The sequence below is a fragment of the Lichenostomus cassidix genome, chromosome 5, assembly GCF_008360975.1.
Source record: "Lichenostomus cassidix isolate B80296 chromosome 5, HeHo_3.0, whole genome shotgun sequence".
Taxonomy (NCBI): domain Eukaryota; kingdom Metazoa; phylum Chordata; class Aves; order Passeriformes; family Meliphagidae; genus Lichenostomus; species Lichenostomus cassidix.
In genome coordinates this window covers 7,553,592-7,571,216 of record NC_139486.1, presented here as the reverse complement: position 1 = coordinate 7,571,216, position 17,625 = coordinate 7,553,592, and the positions used below count along the sequence as shown (strand labels likewise).

Sequence of the window (17,625 nt, the reverse complement as noted above, 5' to 3'; positions counted from 1 at the left end):
TACAACAGAGAAGAGGTAATCGAGGATTTTTACTTTTCTTCATTCATTTTTAGTAAACTTCAACCTTGTTTCTAATGATGCAATAAAACCTTACAACGAGCTCTAATAATATTCATTTGCATGTTTCAAAGAAAGCTTAACATAACTTTAACTCCACAGCACAAGAACAATAGTAAGCTCAGTATTTTCTAATAGAAAAATGGCTTAGAAATGGAAAAATTTCTTGATAAGTTTGCACATTTTTGAGTTTTCAGATGGGAACTGTGACACTCATTAAGCATTTAATATCCTTGTAAAATCATAGAAACCTTCAGGTTGTAAGAGACTTTTGGAGATCATCTGATCCAACCTCCTGTTAAAAGTCAAACTAACTTCTAAGTTAGGCCTGATTTCTCAGAGCCTTGTCCAGTCAAGGTTTGGATTTTTCTAAGGATGGAGATTCCACAGTCATAAATTGCATAATACTATTTTTGTTTTTAAGTGGCAGGAAGGGATTGGAAATAAGCAATTCTTTGTTAAACATAAATTACAGAGGTGACTTCAGGACTGATAACTCTGGTTCTGAATGGTCTTGATCTTAAGTAAGCTCTGGAACCACATAATGTAGACTCATGCCCAGATCTGTAGTAACTAAAAGAAAGAAAAGGAAGAAAAGGAAAAGTAATACCAATTCTGCTATTTTAACTTGTGCTGGAATGACACCAGCCTGCATATGGTTAAATGACCTTGCAATATATAGTGAGATTTTAAAAGATGACTCACACCTAAGGCAAATGAAGTGACTACTGCAGTCCTTGTGTTTTTGTCTTTGTATAATTTAATCAGCTGTTCATCTGAACAGTTGGAAACAATATATTTTTACAACAATAACTTCACGTCTCTTGGTAAATATTTGCCTGTATCTTCTGATACAAATCTATTAAATATTGGCTTACACTGACCTAATTTGGAATGAGACAGAACATTGGGGTCCCAAAGGAACCCAGCACACAAGCTCTCAGTTCACTGTCATGCAGCAAGGAAGTCAGTCTTAAGCATGTTTACTTGTGCTGACAAAAGAGGACGACAAAAAAAAGACATGGTTTAGGCACAATATCTAGTTTTGTATGATTACACAGTTTTTTTTATTCATCATCACAAAATTCATTATACATATCAATTTTATATAAATATATTACATACATGTTCTTTACAGATCAGGCATTCCAACATGCTCAGTTAAGGTAAAAAGCCCTATGACAAAAACTTGTAGCATTTAACAGTCTTACAATAACTATTCATAACTAACTACCTACTTTCATAAGGAATAAGTTATGAATACTTATGAAAAAGTATTATGGAAAAAGGATCTTAATTGCGGAAAACATTACAATCTTCCAGACATACACACTAGGAAATCCTGACCAACAGAATACATGTCCCAGAAGCCTTTGCTCTTCTTCAATATTTGTCCTTCATTAACAGTAATGAACCTCTAAGACCTCTCTAAGCATGGAGCCCTCTAAAATCTTCAGCAACTAGTTAACATGACTTTTCCATATAACAAGCATCACAGCTATTAAAATACAGAAAAACTTAGAGCTTTAATGCATTATAAGCGATTTTGTATCTGACTAATCTATCTGATGACAATTGCCTTCATATTCACAAACAAAATTTATGTAAACCCATGGATTTCCTATGCAGAAAGTTCACATTACTACCTTTGGTATCAGAAGCTGCAATGAATTTCCTCGTGAAAGAGCGTTAGACATTCCGCAGTTCAACAGTAGTCACTAATAAGTTGGGGTGGCAGCTGTTGTACATCTGAAGCTAACAAATGTTATGTGACCAGAGATGACTGGCATGACATGTGGCCGTAGCCTTTTTATAAAGTTATGTTCTCAACTATTTTAAAAATGTCCACAAAAGTCCTTCAGAAATACTGTTCCCAAGAAGTTCAGGGAAAACTGATCCTTTAATACTTACCCCACTCGGTTAGTTGCATATATTCACACATTATCACACAGTGATAAACTGAAGTTTAAACAAAAATAGTCAACCAAATTCATCTGGAAGTCATGTTCTTAGCACTGTGACTTCAGGCTGGATTCACTTGCTTGAATGGGCATATATTAAATTTCCAGCAATCAATTATCATTTCAGCCTTTGTATCTGCCATCATAAATTCAGGAACATGCCCATATGGACAGACAAAGTGCAAAGACAGAACTGTCTTCCAGGCAAATTCCAAAAGCAAGTGTGAAGTTCAGTATTGAAATATCACTCCCTTTTCTGTCCTCATTCTCAAGCAGTACACGCATTTTTAATCTAGCTAATACTTTCCCAGTCTTCCTGAAAATTTTACCTTCAGAATCTTTATAAAGATAAAAAGTGTTGCTAGAATTTTGTATCCCTTCCAGGTACCAAAACATATTAAGACTCATGTCACAAAAAGACTCATGTAAGGATTTAGAAGATTCCAACAGAGGAGAATTTTCCAAAAGGCAACTGATTTTATTTTTTTAATACACAAGAAAAACACATCTCTTGATGTGGTTCTGATTATGTTATAATTTCTTTTGCCAGTAGTGTTTTGCTACATTATTTACATTTAATAGACTTAGAAAAGCTTTTTCTTGGAAAAAGTTGTTATCCTTCCTTTTCATTATTATCTTCTAGTACCTGAATTTTCAGCAAGCAGATTAAATATTAATACTTTATAAAATACATATAAATATTTTAGTTTTTAATAATACTGAGACTTGATCTGTTTCATATATACCTTGTTTGTTATAATCTTGTATGAACTGATCTCTAAAGTCAGGAGTTAATTGCTTTTCTTGCCTGATTGGAGAAATACATTTGGAAAGGCAGAAGAAAGTCCTTCCTTAAGGTAATATATTCCCACACAAAAAAGAGAATTTCATACAATCCAAACTTTCAGTTCCATCTTCTATGTAATCATTAAAATGTACAATGAATTATGTGTTGTAATGCTAATATTTGAACAGTAAAGCACAGACAAAACTTACTGAAAACATAATAAATCATGAGGAGATTTTTAAATTTCTGCTAATTCTGTCTTACACAGTAGACAACCACCTGCAAGTGTTACACAAGAAATGAGAAATGAAGAAGAAATTGGAGGAAAAAAACATCAACAACACTTGACCAATGAAAGAGAATAAAGTATGAAATCCAACATGAAGACAATGGGAATTAACATGATTCCATTGTTACCTGTCATGTGTCCTCATAAAATCCCAGAACTTCTTAGTGCCGTTCTGAGGAAAAAAAGAGTAAAAACTCCCATCAGTCAAATAAACTCCAAGTAAAAAATTACTATAATGAAATTTAACAAAACTGAAGAGGTATTTCTTTGAAAACTCAGTATAGCTGGTTTTATTTATGAGGCCACTATTCTGGATTTTGATAGTAAGTATTACAGACACTGAGAACTGTCTTAGGAGAGTTCAAAATCTTAGATTCACAATATTGTCATGACAGCTAACACAAGTTTATTGTAGTCTTCAAGCCCAGGATCAATTTCAGCTGCCCAATCTAACCACTCAAGGCACCAAGAAGCTATAAACAGCCACACTTTAACCACTAAAATAACCCACAGATATGTTCCTCTATGTCCAGAAATGGTCTTACCTTTAGAACAGCCCAGCACTTACCTCCTAACTAAACTCACGTGGCATCCAGGAACAAGACACCTTCCCTCTAACCCCTTATAAGGCCTAAAATAGGAGTTTTATCCACACCTAACATGAAAGGGTCACACTCCACTCTACACAGCAGCTGTTCTGCACTGCTGGTGGTGCTAAGGGCACTGTCCCACAGTAGGCTTGAAGTCACAGCACTTACTCAAGAACTGGGAGACATAAAATGGCTGATTTTCTAAAGCTGGGCCAATTTCTATCCTCTGCCAGCTTAACGAGAACGATATCCACTACAGCACAGCTGACAGCGATCTCTGAAAACAACCACTCTTTCACAGTTATAATGAATACACACACACTTGCTTACATTTTTATTCTACCTTCTATAGTTACCTACAGCAATTCATACACACCAGTTAATGGAGATGCATATAATTCTTTATTTACTGGAAGTGTGATGGCATTTTTCAGCTCAAATACAACTGAAGAGATTTCACTCCCAGGTCAGTTTTAAGTCTATGTTAGGAATCAGTATAAAACCAGAGGACATTCTTGTGGTTGATACCTTTTTCTTATTAGCAACGCAAAAGTGAGACCTGCTGAAGACCTACATACCTAAAATATGCTTAATGTAAAAAGCAGCACCTGACTTCTATTATAAAGTATGGTTAAATGGGTGATCAAACCCTGAGCAACTGGTTAATGATTTAAAGCAGGTAAATGTGAGCAATGAGAGAAGAATCAAGTTCAGTTGGTGGGTAAAGGTGCCAACCAATATAGACAGGCCCTTCAGCTCTATTACAGATGTCATGGCTACCAAGTACACAACAGCTGGTGAGGATTAGATAACAAGCACTCTGGTTCAGAGATTAAGCCCCTGAGCTTTATGAGTTTACCAAGCTTTTTGGAAGAGGGGCTATTTGCTTGCTAGCTGGGTTTTTCTTCATTCCCACAACTCTAATTATAAACAGTTGTTCACCTCAAGAGAAACTCTAATCCATGCTTCCACTGGTGTCTGCACATACCTTCTGTTAGCACCAAAAGGAATTGAAAGTGTACACTACAGGAGAAGCCCTGTCATTGTTTAAATGCAATATAATGTTGAAAGAGAAATAAAGACAGCAAATTCTCAGTGTTAACTGAAATATTAAAGCCATTCTTTCCGAAGCTGAATCTATATCCAATTCATTCCACCTGGTGAGAGACAGAGGAACAACTTTGATTGGGCTATGATACAACACACAGTTGCAACATAGGCTGTGTTGTGTGGTAAGATAATTTAAGGTATTAAATGTGCAAGGTCAGCTCAATCTTTCTGTAGTTTTATTTCTACCTGTAAGCAAGGTATTTGTGGGATTTGGTAGCAGATTGCTGAGCAATTTTCCATTTAACACAAATGAGCTGGGTAACTGTGGACCAAGGATAATGTCTTCTGCATGTAACTTCATATTGTTTCTCTAGTCTCAACCTTCCTCTGCCCCAAACTGTAAGATGTGCTAACATCATCCATTCTTCTTTCACAGTGTTCACTTTGGAGAAGTGTGGGTGTCCAGCTGATGGACAAAAAAGCCTGAATCAAGTCTCACCTTGCATTAACTTAGGCTGTTAGTCCTGCATTCTAACATACAATCCCAGCAACAATCTTCCTGGCTCTTTCCTCTTGCCATCATTTTGCAAATTATAGAACCTGATCGCTTTGGAGCACTTATGAGAGGGTTTCAAATAGCTGAGGAAAATTACACCCTGGAGAATCATCCTCATACAGATGGGATCCATCAGCATTGAATGACCTCCTCCCAAGGATGAGCTCTATTAACAGAATCTACCTCACAGACGTGCACGTCATCTTTAGCAGAAAGTAAAAGAAGGAACTTAGTACCTAAAAAGAAATTAATCAGAAAATAAAATTTATATTCTCTATTTTCTAAGCCCAGGTAAAGCACTTTCTACAGAACATTATTTGATTAGTTTAAGACCCAAATTCAAAAGCAGCCACAGGCAAAATTAATTTGAGTCTGTCCAGTCAAGACATTGGTTAGTATCATAGGTTAGTATCGTATACTCTGACTGGACAATGCTTATTAAGGCATTTTCTGCCTGTATCTGAATAAAAAAATTATTTCATATGATCAAGTTGCACCTGTCCAAATAAATAAATCAATAAACAAATGAAACATTCCAACATGTCTTTGTTTACAGTGGCAGAAACTCAAATGAGCCCCATTCATGCCCTATTGTCGAAGTCAAATGTAATTTGAACCCAACCGTATGGAGTTGAGTTTCTATTGTACCCAATGCATGGTTCTTTCCTAACAGACAGGTAGGAAGGTTGCTAATTATTAATAGCATGTAAACAGTTACCAATGGTTCTTATGCTGCTTTACATACTTTACAGAACATTAATTCCAGCCAGCTCCTAACCAACTACATCAAGCTGTATGCAGTGTCTCTATCTTATCTTTAAGACAAAATAATTACTTGCTGAACTGATCACGATTCTTACTTTTAAAAGCCAAGTAGCTATGATTACTTGTTAAACTGTTCCACTCCATATATCCTGGTCTTTTACAAAGCTCTGCTATCACCACAGTTACAGATAGCTGGAATATTAAAGGTATCAGTGGTCAACATCATCCCTGAAAAAGAGAAGTATCTTTGTGAAACACAAAGCCTCTCTCAAACCCTTAACGTTTTTCATTTTAATAAGCATATGTAACTGCATTATTACAAGTAGTCCATTCTTCAATGTCTAATAAGGAACAATCACAGTATCTCTCAATGCAGTGAAGAGAACTGAGGATAACTGATTGCTGGGAGATCTAAACACTGATGACAGGAAGGAGAAAGGATTATATTATGACATTTGAGAAAGATTAAAAAATTAATCTTCAAACAGAAAATGTGTCCTGGGATGTTTATAAAGACAAATATGTCAGAAGTATTTTATACTAGTTTTAACCTGTTCAGAATACCAGTTTTGATACTGCAACAATCTTGTGTAACACATAATCAATTTGGTAAATCTTTAATCACAAAGTAATCACACTCTAGTTCTGTGCTCAGTGCTCAGGTTCTGTGATGTTGCAACATTGAACTAGTGCATATAGTATGTGTAAATTAATAGAGCTGTATTCCAGGAGAGGCAGCATGTGAGACAACTTCGTTTCATGTTACACAGAAGACAGATCACTTACATAAGTACTAATTGCATAAGAAAGCCATACCAGGTCAGAGGAGATGTCCATCTTGTCTGGCAACCTGTCTCTAAAATTTAAGAACAGAGAAAGCACACAGCAATGCTCCACCAGAACACTCTTCCAAGTCTTTGACAAAAAAGCAACTGAAGGGTGGCAAAAGACAGTGCCTCAAAAAGGCATCCAAATTAAACACAGTTCTCCCTCAACTCCAAAAAGCAAGCACAAATAGCCATTTCTGTACTACTTGAATGTGCAAAGTGTGTCACAGGTTCAAATTGTCTGTAAGACTGACTTGGTAATGGCATTGATAACTAAATCAGAATTACAGCAGCTTGCTCCCAGCTTGACAGTCTGCACAAGGAGACTCCATGCCTTTTGTTCAAGTGATTCCAGGACAACCAGGCACTGCCAAGCGTTCTCTGCTAGACAAGTGTTGACAGTGGATGAAAGTTCAGCAGATGTGACTCCTACCTGCACAGAGCTGTTTATGTCACCCATACTGGATCTTCACATTCTCTGTCCTGATACCATCCTTGAAATCATTTTCCTAAGACTCTTCCTGCACCTGCTCAGTGCCATAATTACAAGCAGGAGTCTCTTCACACTGTCTGTTATGGGTGGACTGTTAGGGTTGGACTTGTCTGCAGCCTATCAAAATACCACTCTTTTTCCCACATACCCTCTGGCTCAAATGCCTTAAGAATCACTGTGCCAGGGATATTACTGTCCTTTGCTTTCCTCCACTCCCCGAGGCAATATAATGTCTGAACAACAAGGTCAAATCACTGCCAGGATGCCTAAAGGATAACTCTACTCTTGCTTGCTAGAGGAACTCCCCTAAGGCTTAGCCCAGGCAGGCAAATAAAGAAGAGAAAAAGGACTTGCTGTGTGAATGGTGTAGGAAGAAACATTCACTGGCACTGATTGTATGTGATATTGGGTATGCTGCACATGTGACAGACCCTGGACAAGCTCTGACACAAGTCACTGGGAGTTTCTACTCTTCATTTGGGGACACTTGAATGCCTTCCTCCTTCCTTTCCCTGAGGGCAGTGCCCATGCACAGTCTGCCACCTGAGAAGCTCTTGAATCAGCTCTTACAGGAGGTGAATGTGTCTGCACAGGTACTAATATTCATCATGTTAGACTGATACCATACTGGGCTTTCAAAAAAAACCCAACCCAAACAAACTAATGCCCCTCAGTCTGGCTGTGGTCCCAATCCTCCTGAGACTCACAATTTCTCTGTAGATGCAGCTTTTTCAAATGAAGTGAATAAGTACTTAAACACAATTTTAGAGAGTCAGATGTAGGCCTTTCCTCAAGGACCCTGCCCAAGGATCTTTCCGAAGAATGGGATTTTTTAAATAAATAATTGAATTGAATTAGAGCTGAGGTACCCCAGTTAAAAGATGCTACTGAGTTTCAAGGTGAGGAAGAGAAAGGACAGTGGTGCTGTAGTCCATGCAGGTTATGGTAACCTTGATACAGTGCCACACTAAGGGCTAACACAGCAGAAGTCTGTAAAACCATGAATGACACAGAGATGGTGAATGTGAAACAATTATTCACTATTTCTCTTCATACAGAAGCACTGTGTCACAGCTGGCTACCTGGGAAAATGGCTGAGGTTCTTCTCAGCACTGATCTTCCTCCTCTCAATGAACCAGTGCTCAAGTCCTGCAGCTGCACAGAGAGGTTTGCCTTGCTTATGTATAAAAAAATTAACTGACAGCTTCTGAAGCAGCTACAGACAAATTGCATTACATGTATGCTTTAAACATGCATAATTAAAGGCTTATACTTCTTAGATTTTATTTAAAGTTTTATTCTGAAGAGTAAACTGAAAACGTGTTGGTGTAACAGGTGAAAGAACAGTCGCAAAACTGCTTTAAATGCTTCCTTTAACTCTGTGTAATAATTTTTTTCACAACATCACACAAAGGTGTTTAAAATAAATCCTCCACACACAGGTTTACAGTAACTGATTTCCTGTAGTTACTCTGTTGAGAGTTCAGATTATTGAACAAAGTAAAATTTACATTGGATTGCCACTTATTTTATGACTCCTTGAAACAAGCACTGGACAAACAACACATGACTGAAGGAGAAACAATCTTTACCCAAATTTTACTTAAAGCTTCTCCTCTATCATTTACCTTATGTAAGTATTTAATAATTTTAAAAGTGACCAAATTCAAGGGTCTGCCTTATGTTATCTCCCATGTTTATCCACAGAAAACTTCTGCTTGAACAGAGAAAGTCTAAGTGGCCAAGAACTGTAATGTTACACCAAAACCACCTCAGTAAGAAGGTTTTATACCTTGTATTACATATTTCTGGTGAGAAAGGAAACAGGCCATGCAGAGATATTGCTTCTAATGCAGGAGACGTATGTCCAAAATAAGCAAACTAACTTCACATATACCACTTAAAGAAAAAAAGTCTGTCCATGACAATGATTAACTTCTTTCTGTTTACATTACAGGAGAGACAACATGAGGTTTGGTGATCCATTGTGAAAGGCACTGAACACATGTAGTGGGAACAGTTCCTGTTCAATGATCTTACAATTCAGTTAGAGCCCAGACAAAAGTTGATGTAAACAAACAGAGGCAGTTAAGAAAAATGACAAATACATTATGATTTAAACTACATGCACAAGTTATGAGGGTTAAAATGACAAACTACAGTCATGATCCCCCAGTCTCTACCAGCTGGATTGGGTTTAAAGCAGTCACCCAAGAAGTAAATGTTCTGCATTTGTGAAAAAATCCAATTGGAGAAGTTGGAGCAATTAGAACATAAAAGTAACTCTGTCATTGCTCCATTTACTCTGTTTCCACACTTTGAAGACACAAAAGCAGTTAATGTCCTTAATGCAAAGGGATAATGAGAATTTCTTCGTGTAATAAAATAACTATACTACAGGTACAGAAAAACTGATAAGAGAATTAATTGGTAAATAATGGTCTTAAACCAGTCAGCAAAACCAAGCAAGTATGAGGTCCCTGCTTAATGATTTACATGGACCAAAGCAGTAAACCTCCCTAGAGAAATAATCAATTATTTGCTTTTTTTCTACTTTCAAAAAACTTTTTTTAAGGTTTGAGGGTTATGCTTTTTTTAAAAAGTGCAAAACTTGTTTTTCTATTGCAGTTATTTTCACATTCAACAAATCTTCTACAAGTGTATTCACACAGGTTAGCATCAATGTGCAGAGCAATGCCTGTATCTGGAAATTCACCATGCATTCTCATGTTGAGGTGTCTACTTGTTGCCCAGAACTTCATGGCAAGAGAATACTGAACTTGTCATTTTATAAGATGGGGTTTTGTCAGGTTAATCCAGATAAGCAGTGTGGCTGGGGAGTCAAGCAACTGACTCATGAAGACAAAAATCTGCACCAACACAGCCAGCTCCTGCTGCCTTCTGCCACCTTTATTTCCTTAAGTGGTCTTACCTTAATGCTTTTCAGACATAGTCACCTTTTTATGACCAGCAAAAGCTGCCAGGAGATAAATTTGAAATAAAAGCAACTCAGTAATTCTGAACTTTTTGGTTTGTAAAATAAATGGTTCTACAACGGGAAAGATGTGCATTAGCTGCTGCTTCTTGAGTCACAGATGCTGGGCTAAAGAGAGTCGACTTCCCCTACAGAAAAGCCACAAAAGCTGTCTTCATCCCTCTGTAAATGAACCTTTCCCTTCCTTTCTCCATTCACTACTGAAGAAGTGCTGCTATCAGTTGAGGTTTCCTTGTTACATTTCTCTTTTCAGCCTAATGGAACCTGATGTCACATCTGTAGTGGTTTTCAGTGGCAATATATGAGGATTTACAACCTAATATAAACCATTTCTTGTCAGCTGAATTATTAATGCTGTAACTCTCTGTTCTATAGAATCAATACATAATGTTTCCAGTGCCCACAGAAGCTGCTCTTCCAGAACAAACTCAGTACTTCATGCTTTTCACTTCACTATCAGAGACAATTAGTCACCAAATCACCTTGCATTGTCTGAACATTTTTCACAGCATTTTCAGCACATGCCACATACAAAAACCATGTGAATAAATAAAAAATTACTTTACCAGCTCTTACCCTCAATAATATAATGTTTGGAATTGTTTTAAAGAAATAAAGCATTGGTAGTCATCACAACGCTGTGGAACATGTATGAAGAACAGAAATCAAAGTGAGAAGGCTAAAGCAAGCTTCTTGTTGAATATTTTTATTGGGTTAATGAGTCAGTGGGGTGGATTTTTGTTTATAGAAGCTAAAGAACTGCCATGCTGTATCTAAAAATCTTCATCCAAAAAAAAAAAAAAAACAAGTGCAAATGAACAGTCAAAAATTCAAGGACAATTAATATTCAACTTTTTCATCTAAAAGAAAAACCCTGTCCTGACAAGACTACTTTGCATTTGAAATCTGTTTGAAATAATCACTTATAATAATTTTTTTGTCTACTTGAAAGGTTTGATTTGTAGCAAGCAGGGAGAATGCTGTCTTCTTTTTATATAATTACAGACTTCATAGAAAATCCCACATTATCTTTCAAAATGAAAGGAAGCACTTTCAGTTGGCATAAAATCATGCAACTCAGTTAAAGAATATTAAAATCAATAAAATAAGTTCAATTTGCATTAGTTGAGCAACCTTCTTTTTCCTTTTGAATGTATACATCAGTATTAGGGAACTGCCTTATGCTGGGCTGTCTTATTACTTAACTACTAATTCAAATGCAAAGCTGAAATCACTGTCCTGGGGTGCAGTCCCAAAACAGTGTAAGTCAAACAAAACCCAGGCTGCCCCTTTTCCTACTCCACCTGCACACCTTTACTCCTACCCCACCATTGATATTTGTGTCTGGGAACTGACCTAAATATTTTTTTTTTGCTCTAGAAAAAAAAAAAACTGATGCAAAAATTATTTAGTAGAATTAAAGTGAAAAATTAATGATGAAAAATTATCAGTCAACATGAATGTAATGCCATTATATACATTGCAAGTCCTCAGCAGTGGCTATTAAACAGAACACGCTTGGTTTACTCTCAACTACTCCAAGAGGACAGAGATGTGTGTGATAGGAGTGTTCTACAGAAAGACACATGCATACAAAAAAGCCTAAATTACAATTTCAGTCCACACCCACTAATCCACTCCATCAGACTGCACACGCTGGAGCAAATGAAGCCTCATCTTCAAAAGCAATTTGCAGAATTACTTGCTGATGTTGAAAAACTACTTCAAAAGAGTTTAAGTGTTATGGAATTTTACTGGGTTTTTTAAACAAGCCACTGTTTAAGCTCAAGAGGAAGGGGGGGAGTGTTTGCTTTTAAAACAAAGCTTGTAATATTTCATTACTAAACTATCCAGAGTGTTTATTTTAAAAGCATCATGATTATAAATAATGGCATTTTTCAGTTTTTAACTTCCCTATTCAAATATTTCAGTTAGAAATGACGGAGTTTAGTGCCTTTGTGGAATCTGCATCCAGAAATACACAAACTGGTGACTTTTTAACAGTATTAAAAGTGCATATCCTACCTGAAGCAAAATACTACTGCTGGTAATTGGCTTTAATTGACAATATTAACAATTTCAGAAGTAAGACTGAGCTAGCAAAGTCCATGGGGACAAAACATCTTTTACAATAAAGGACATCATGCCAGCCCCAGCTGACACAGCAGCTCTGGCAGGGCAGGACAAAGCTGCTGTGGTCTCACTACGCCGATTTTAAGGCTTGAACAAGAGACTGGAGTGCTCAGCTCTGTGTGACAGCCCACTCTTTGATGCATGGGCTTCTTATCTGAAATTAGCTGGAAGACATAAAGGTACTTCTTGAAGAAACCTTAACACATACCAGTGGAGACCACACCAGGGATACCTCAAGAGACATAAAACCTAAGGTCATAGACTGTAATTTTTACAACCCATATCAATTTTCTCTTCAAAGAGAGGGTTATTCTGGTAGGAGTGTGTAATGAAACTGCAAACAGATGGTTATAGCAATAGAGTTTACTGTTCAAAGGTGCAATTTTTTCACACTTTGGGAGGTAAAATAAACAATAGAGAATGCATTAATTTATTCAACTGTTAATGCAATACTGGGCCAAGCCACTTTGTTCATTTTATGTACATCAACTGCCAGAACAATTACAACTAAGATACCTGATGTGTAAGTAAACTTTCTCCTATAATCCTCTGGAAGTTTACTTTTCAGGTCACAGTTTGGTTTTTTGTGTGTACTTTTCAACAATGGAGTTGTTGCAGTTTACCTTGGCAGTCAGCTATCATTAAGATAGCTTACCTTTAAATGAAATTTATAAAACATGAGAATTAAGCATATATAAGTACATTAAATTAAATCAAATCTCCTTTCTCACCTCCTTTTTCTGTTTTTAATACAAATCATTATCAAGAACAATTGGATGTACAGATCAAACATGCTTTATTCCAAGACAAATCCACAGCAGTGCACTCCAATCTATACTACAAAGAATAAGGACATTAAGAAACACAATATGCACAGAGGGCAAATTTATGACTTTTCTCACATCATTTTACTGCCAAGTCAGCATATAATTTAAGGTCATAAATTGAGATACAGATGGGGATTTCCTAGTATTAAGTTAAATCCAATTCTGTACAAAGGAACCAATTGCTAACAGGTAGTTTTCAGACTCCTCTGTCATTGTATACAAGTGATAAAATTTAAAGTGAATATTCAACTGTTCTTTTACATAAATTTCAGTTATATTATTGAATTTTGCTGTACGTATTTTGCCATTTTCACTAAACTGTGCTGTCCCTTTGAAGCCTGTGACACACTTTCTTATTTTGCAGGGATAAAAGGAACATACAGATTCCATATTTACGAAATTATTTACACTACTTTTTCCAGAACATTATAGTAAAACATAAAACCTGAAACTTTGGCTGGACATGGGTAAGGAATATATTCCTAATAAGAAAAGAAGTTTTAACAGAGACAATATGATTTGGAATCTGTGCATTCAGCTCATGTGACAGCAAAATAGTTTAATGTAAATAAGTGCTATACTTTCAAAGAGATGTACTGCACATCTCACACTTGTACCCACACTTGCTGAAAACCTCCCCAGCAAAAGCCTTTTTCTAATATTTTACCAATACTTTTCTGTTATTAAGAAAAAATCTCACACAATTTGCAGTAACTATAGTAAGAGGCTGAGAAATGTAGGTCCAGGAGGCACAACTGCTGGTTCCAGCTCAGAGAATAACAGCCAGGGAAATACCTCAACAACAGGCTGCTGAGAACCCCTGGGTGTTCTGTGCTTCATTTCTTTTTCTGGAGTTTTCCCTATTTGTATAAATTGTTGCATATTCATTTAGCTGGAAACAAACAAACAAATTAGCATGGCCTTTGTACTTCGGTAATAAATAAATCTGTGGAACACAGACATGGGTTCATAGCCCTACTCCCAATTTATAATAATTCATGAACAACTCCAAATTATGAGATTTAAGAAAGCACTTTTTAGCACTCAATAACCTTCACCTTTAAGGCCCTCACTGGAAAGATGGCAGAATTGAATTTAGACTTTCCTCTGGACTACTGCAATTTCACCAAACGCCAGAACCTCCAAATAGTATCAAACATCTTTAATGAATAATAAAATTTCTCTGGTGAGATTTTAACTGCAATGTTTGTCTAGGATTACAGAATTATTTCTGCCCTGCTACCTGATGGAGCGTTAGTGAAATGCAGTGAGACTGATTCCTGAAAATTCCTTTGCAAAAAGGCACTTGCACTCCTAAGTTACTAAAGACAACATTTTCCAAACTTCAAAATTTTACTGGGACACATACTATAAGAAAAATACATTTTGTTTTTATTTTTTTTTAAGAGAGACCAAAAGAATTAAAAATATCTCCAAGAAACCAGTTTTCATCTTTTCTTGCCCACTGGCAGCTGCTTCTTTTGACAAGTTACCAAGACAAAGGGCCTGACTGAAATTTCAGACTAGTGATATTTAATGGCAGGCAAGGGCAATGATTCTGCACTCATCATAACATACCTTGATCAAGCATGTCTGTCTGTAGTAGCTGTTTCAAGACAGAATGAAATTCAATATGAAGCACCCATTGCAAGTTCGAGACCCCACAGTTGATGAGAATTCCCACTCAATATTCTTGAGCTCCTTCCTCTACTCATCCTGTGCACTCATTAGTCAAAATAACCTTTCAGCCCTTAAGGAAGAGGACTCTCCAAATGCTACACACAGGACAAACACTGCTTTGGGCCACATCACATTCCCACAGCTCGTGATTCCCCGGCCAGTTAGTGGTATAGCACAGCCTCATGTAGGATCTCTGACTCAGAGAGAGATTCACCCCCCTGGCTTTGCTGGGATTTAGGGTTTTCACCTCATCTCTGCAGGCACAGCAGGGAGAGAAGCAAACACAAGTATAGTAGGTAGAAGGAGTAAATGAATCTTAAAACCATCAGTCCCAAGGCAACCACTACGCCTACAAGCGTAATTTCTTCTTTGCTACCCTAGGTCATGACCCTCATCTGAAAGAGGAAGAAACTGTCCTTTCATCATTAATTTTGCTATGTCATTCAGGAAAACAACACTGACAACACCATAAAACCACAGTTTAAGTTGCCACTGGTATTTCAGCCAAAAGCTAATCACCACCATCAATTGTCTAATATTTCTCATTACCTCTTTAGTCATTCTAACAATCCACTGCAACTTATACAGGATCTGATAAAAATCTTTTCTGGCTGACAAAGAGCCAGCAGGAAAATAAAACTATCCCTCTGCTACCACAATACTGGGCCACTCCATATTTAAACAGATAATGAATCTGCATTCAAAAACCATGTAGTTGATGAACGCTGTTCTAATTAAAAAAAAAAAAATAAATAAACCCCTAATTTTAAAAAAACCTACCATGTCACATGAAGCAGAGTGCTGATAAGAAAAACCCTGTCCATAGACTGTTGTATCATTAAAACTGGATTTAAAAAAACCCCTCCAAACACCACTGAAGACAATCCATCACGCATAGCTACAAATCGTTTTCCTAATGCACCTGATAAGCAGTATCGTGGATCCCATGAGTATGATTTTAAAATAGTTAACAAATGTATTCATTTATATATATAACTTACAAAGGACAAAATAATTCTGATGCAGCATTCAAATCAATGCAGCAAATACAGCTCAATGAACTGTACACCTTGCCTCACACACTAGGCTGGTACCAGCCAACAAAGAACCAGCACTAAGAAGATTGACCAAGGTTAGTAGGGAGCATGTGGAGACTCTGAGTTTCATCAAAGTTGGGAACAAAGCCAAGTGCAGCACTGCCACGTCTCTGTGGTGATGTAAGCAGGGAAGGTACACATCCCATACACCAAATCCCACAACACCAAATCCCACAGGAACTCAACGTTACCACTTCCTCCAAGTATGTTCAGAGACAGGGTTCCAGGACTTTGAGCATGTCTCCTCAGCAATACAGAATGCTGTTAGCACATTAAAACTATTTACTGTTGCTTCCGTTGGCTCCTTCAATAGAACAACAAGATACCTTAAGCTCTAAGACTTTAGTCTGAGCCTGCAATGGCAAGAGCCCAGCATATACAGAAAAGCCTAAATCTTAGCCAAAGAATGAAGGTCACAAGTTCACAGGGTCAGCAGAGCTGGTCTGAGGATGAAGATTCAACATCCACAAGTACTACAGGCAATTGCACACCTTCCCTTGCAAGAGCAATACAAGCTTTTCTCACTAAAAAGTACACAAAACTTAGCACTGCAGAAAGTTGTTTCTTTTCCCTTTCATCCTCTTCCCAAGGCATAACTGTTGGGTGTGGTTTGTCATCCCACTTACTGCAGGACTGGAAGGCATGACACTGCTCTATCCTATGGGCTGCAGAAGAATGTACAGAGGGGAGGGAAAACACAATGCCAACTGGCATTCATCTAGGTTTTTTGAGAAATACTTCAAAAGCAAATATCCCAACAGTTTTTCCGTTTAGTGAAATAGTTTCCCTGACTAACTTTTTTCAGCCTCTGGGTGTGATTAAATCTCTACTCTCCCACCCCCCAACATAATTCTTACACTTAAATCTTGACATTTATATTATTACCTTTACAAATTAATCTTTCTCTGTGGAGTGAACCATAATGCTCTAGGAAGGCTTGTATGTTCCCATGAGCCCTGTGAGAATTCTGCCAAGAGGTTTGAACTCCTAGACAGATCAAAGTGAAAGCTGTGAGATAAAAAGAAACGAGGTTCTCCAGACTGACAGGTCAACCACCTCTCCTTGACAAGAAATAAGGGTGGTTTACAGAAACAATCAGGGAGACATTTACGTTTCAAATTTGGTGTAACTAGCCTGTAAAAGAGTGGTAATTTCTGTACTAATGATTAGTGATTGGTTTCACTGAATAGCAGCCAATATTCACAGAATGATTCGGACAGGGAGAGACCTTCAAGATCATCAAGTTCCAAAGCCTCTGCCATGGGCTTGGACACCTTCCACCAGACTGGGTTGCTCAAAGCACCATCCAACCTGGCCTTGAACATTTCTAGGGATAGGACATCCACCCACAACTTCTCTGGGCAACCTGTGCCATTGCCTCACCACTCTCACAGTCAAGAGTTTCCTCCTAATGGCTAATCTAAATCTATATCTGTCTTCTTTCAGTTTAAGGCCTTTCTCCCTTGTCCTACCACTACATGAAATAATCTCACATTGCTTTTTAACTCATCTGAACAG

The 17,625-nt window shown here is 37.3% G+C and overlaps 1 protein-coding gene across 4 annotated transcripts in view; it reads right to left on the bottom strand.

The window, feature by feature from the left end:
- Positions 1-17,625, bottom strand: part of NUDT14 (nudix hydrolase 14) — a 59,569-nt gene that overhangs the window by 28,539 nt on the left and 13,405 nt on the right. For 2 of the 4 annotated variants that reach the window (XM_085061179.1, XM_085061180.1), the window contains one exon: positions 3,223-3,266. In XM_085061179.1, the coding sequence (XP_084917305.1) occupies positions 3,223-3,266 (44 nt within the window). The other 2 variants (XM_085061183.1, XM_085061181.1) reach the window with 2 other exon arrangements.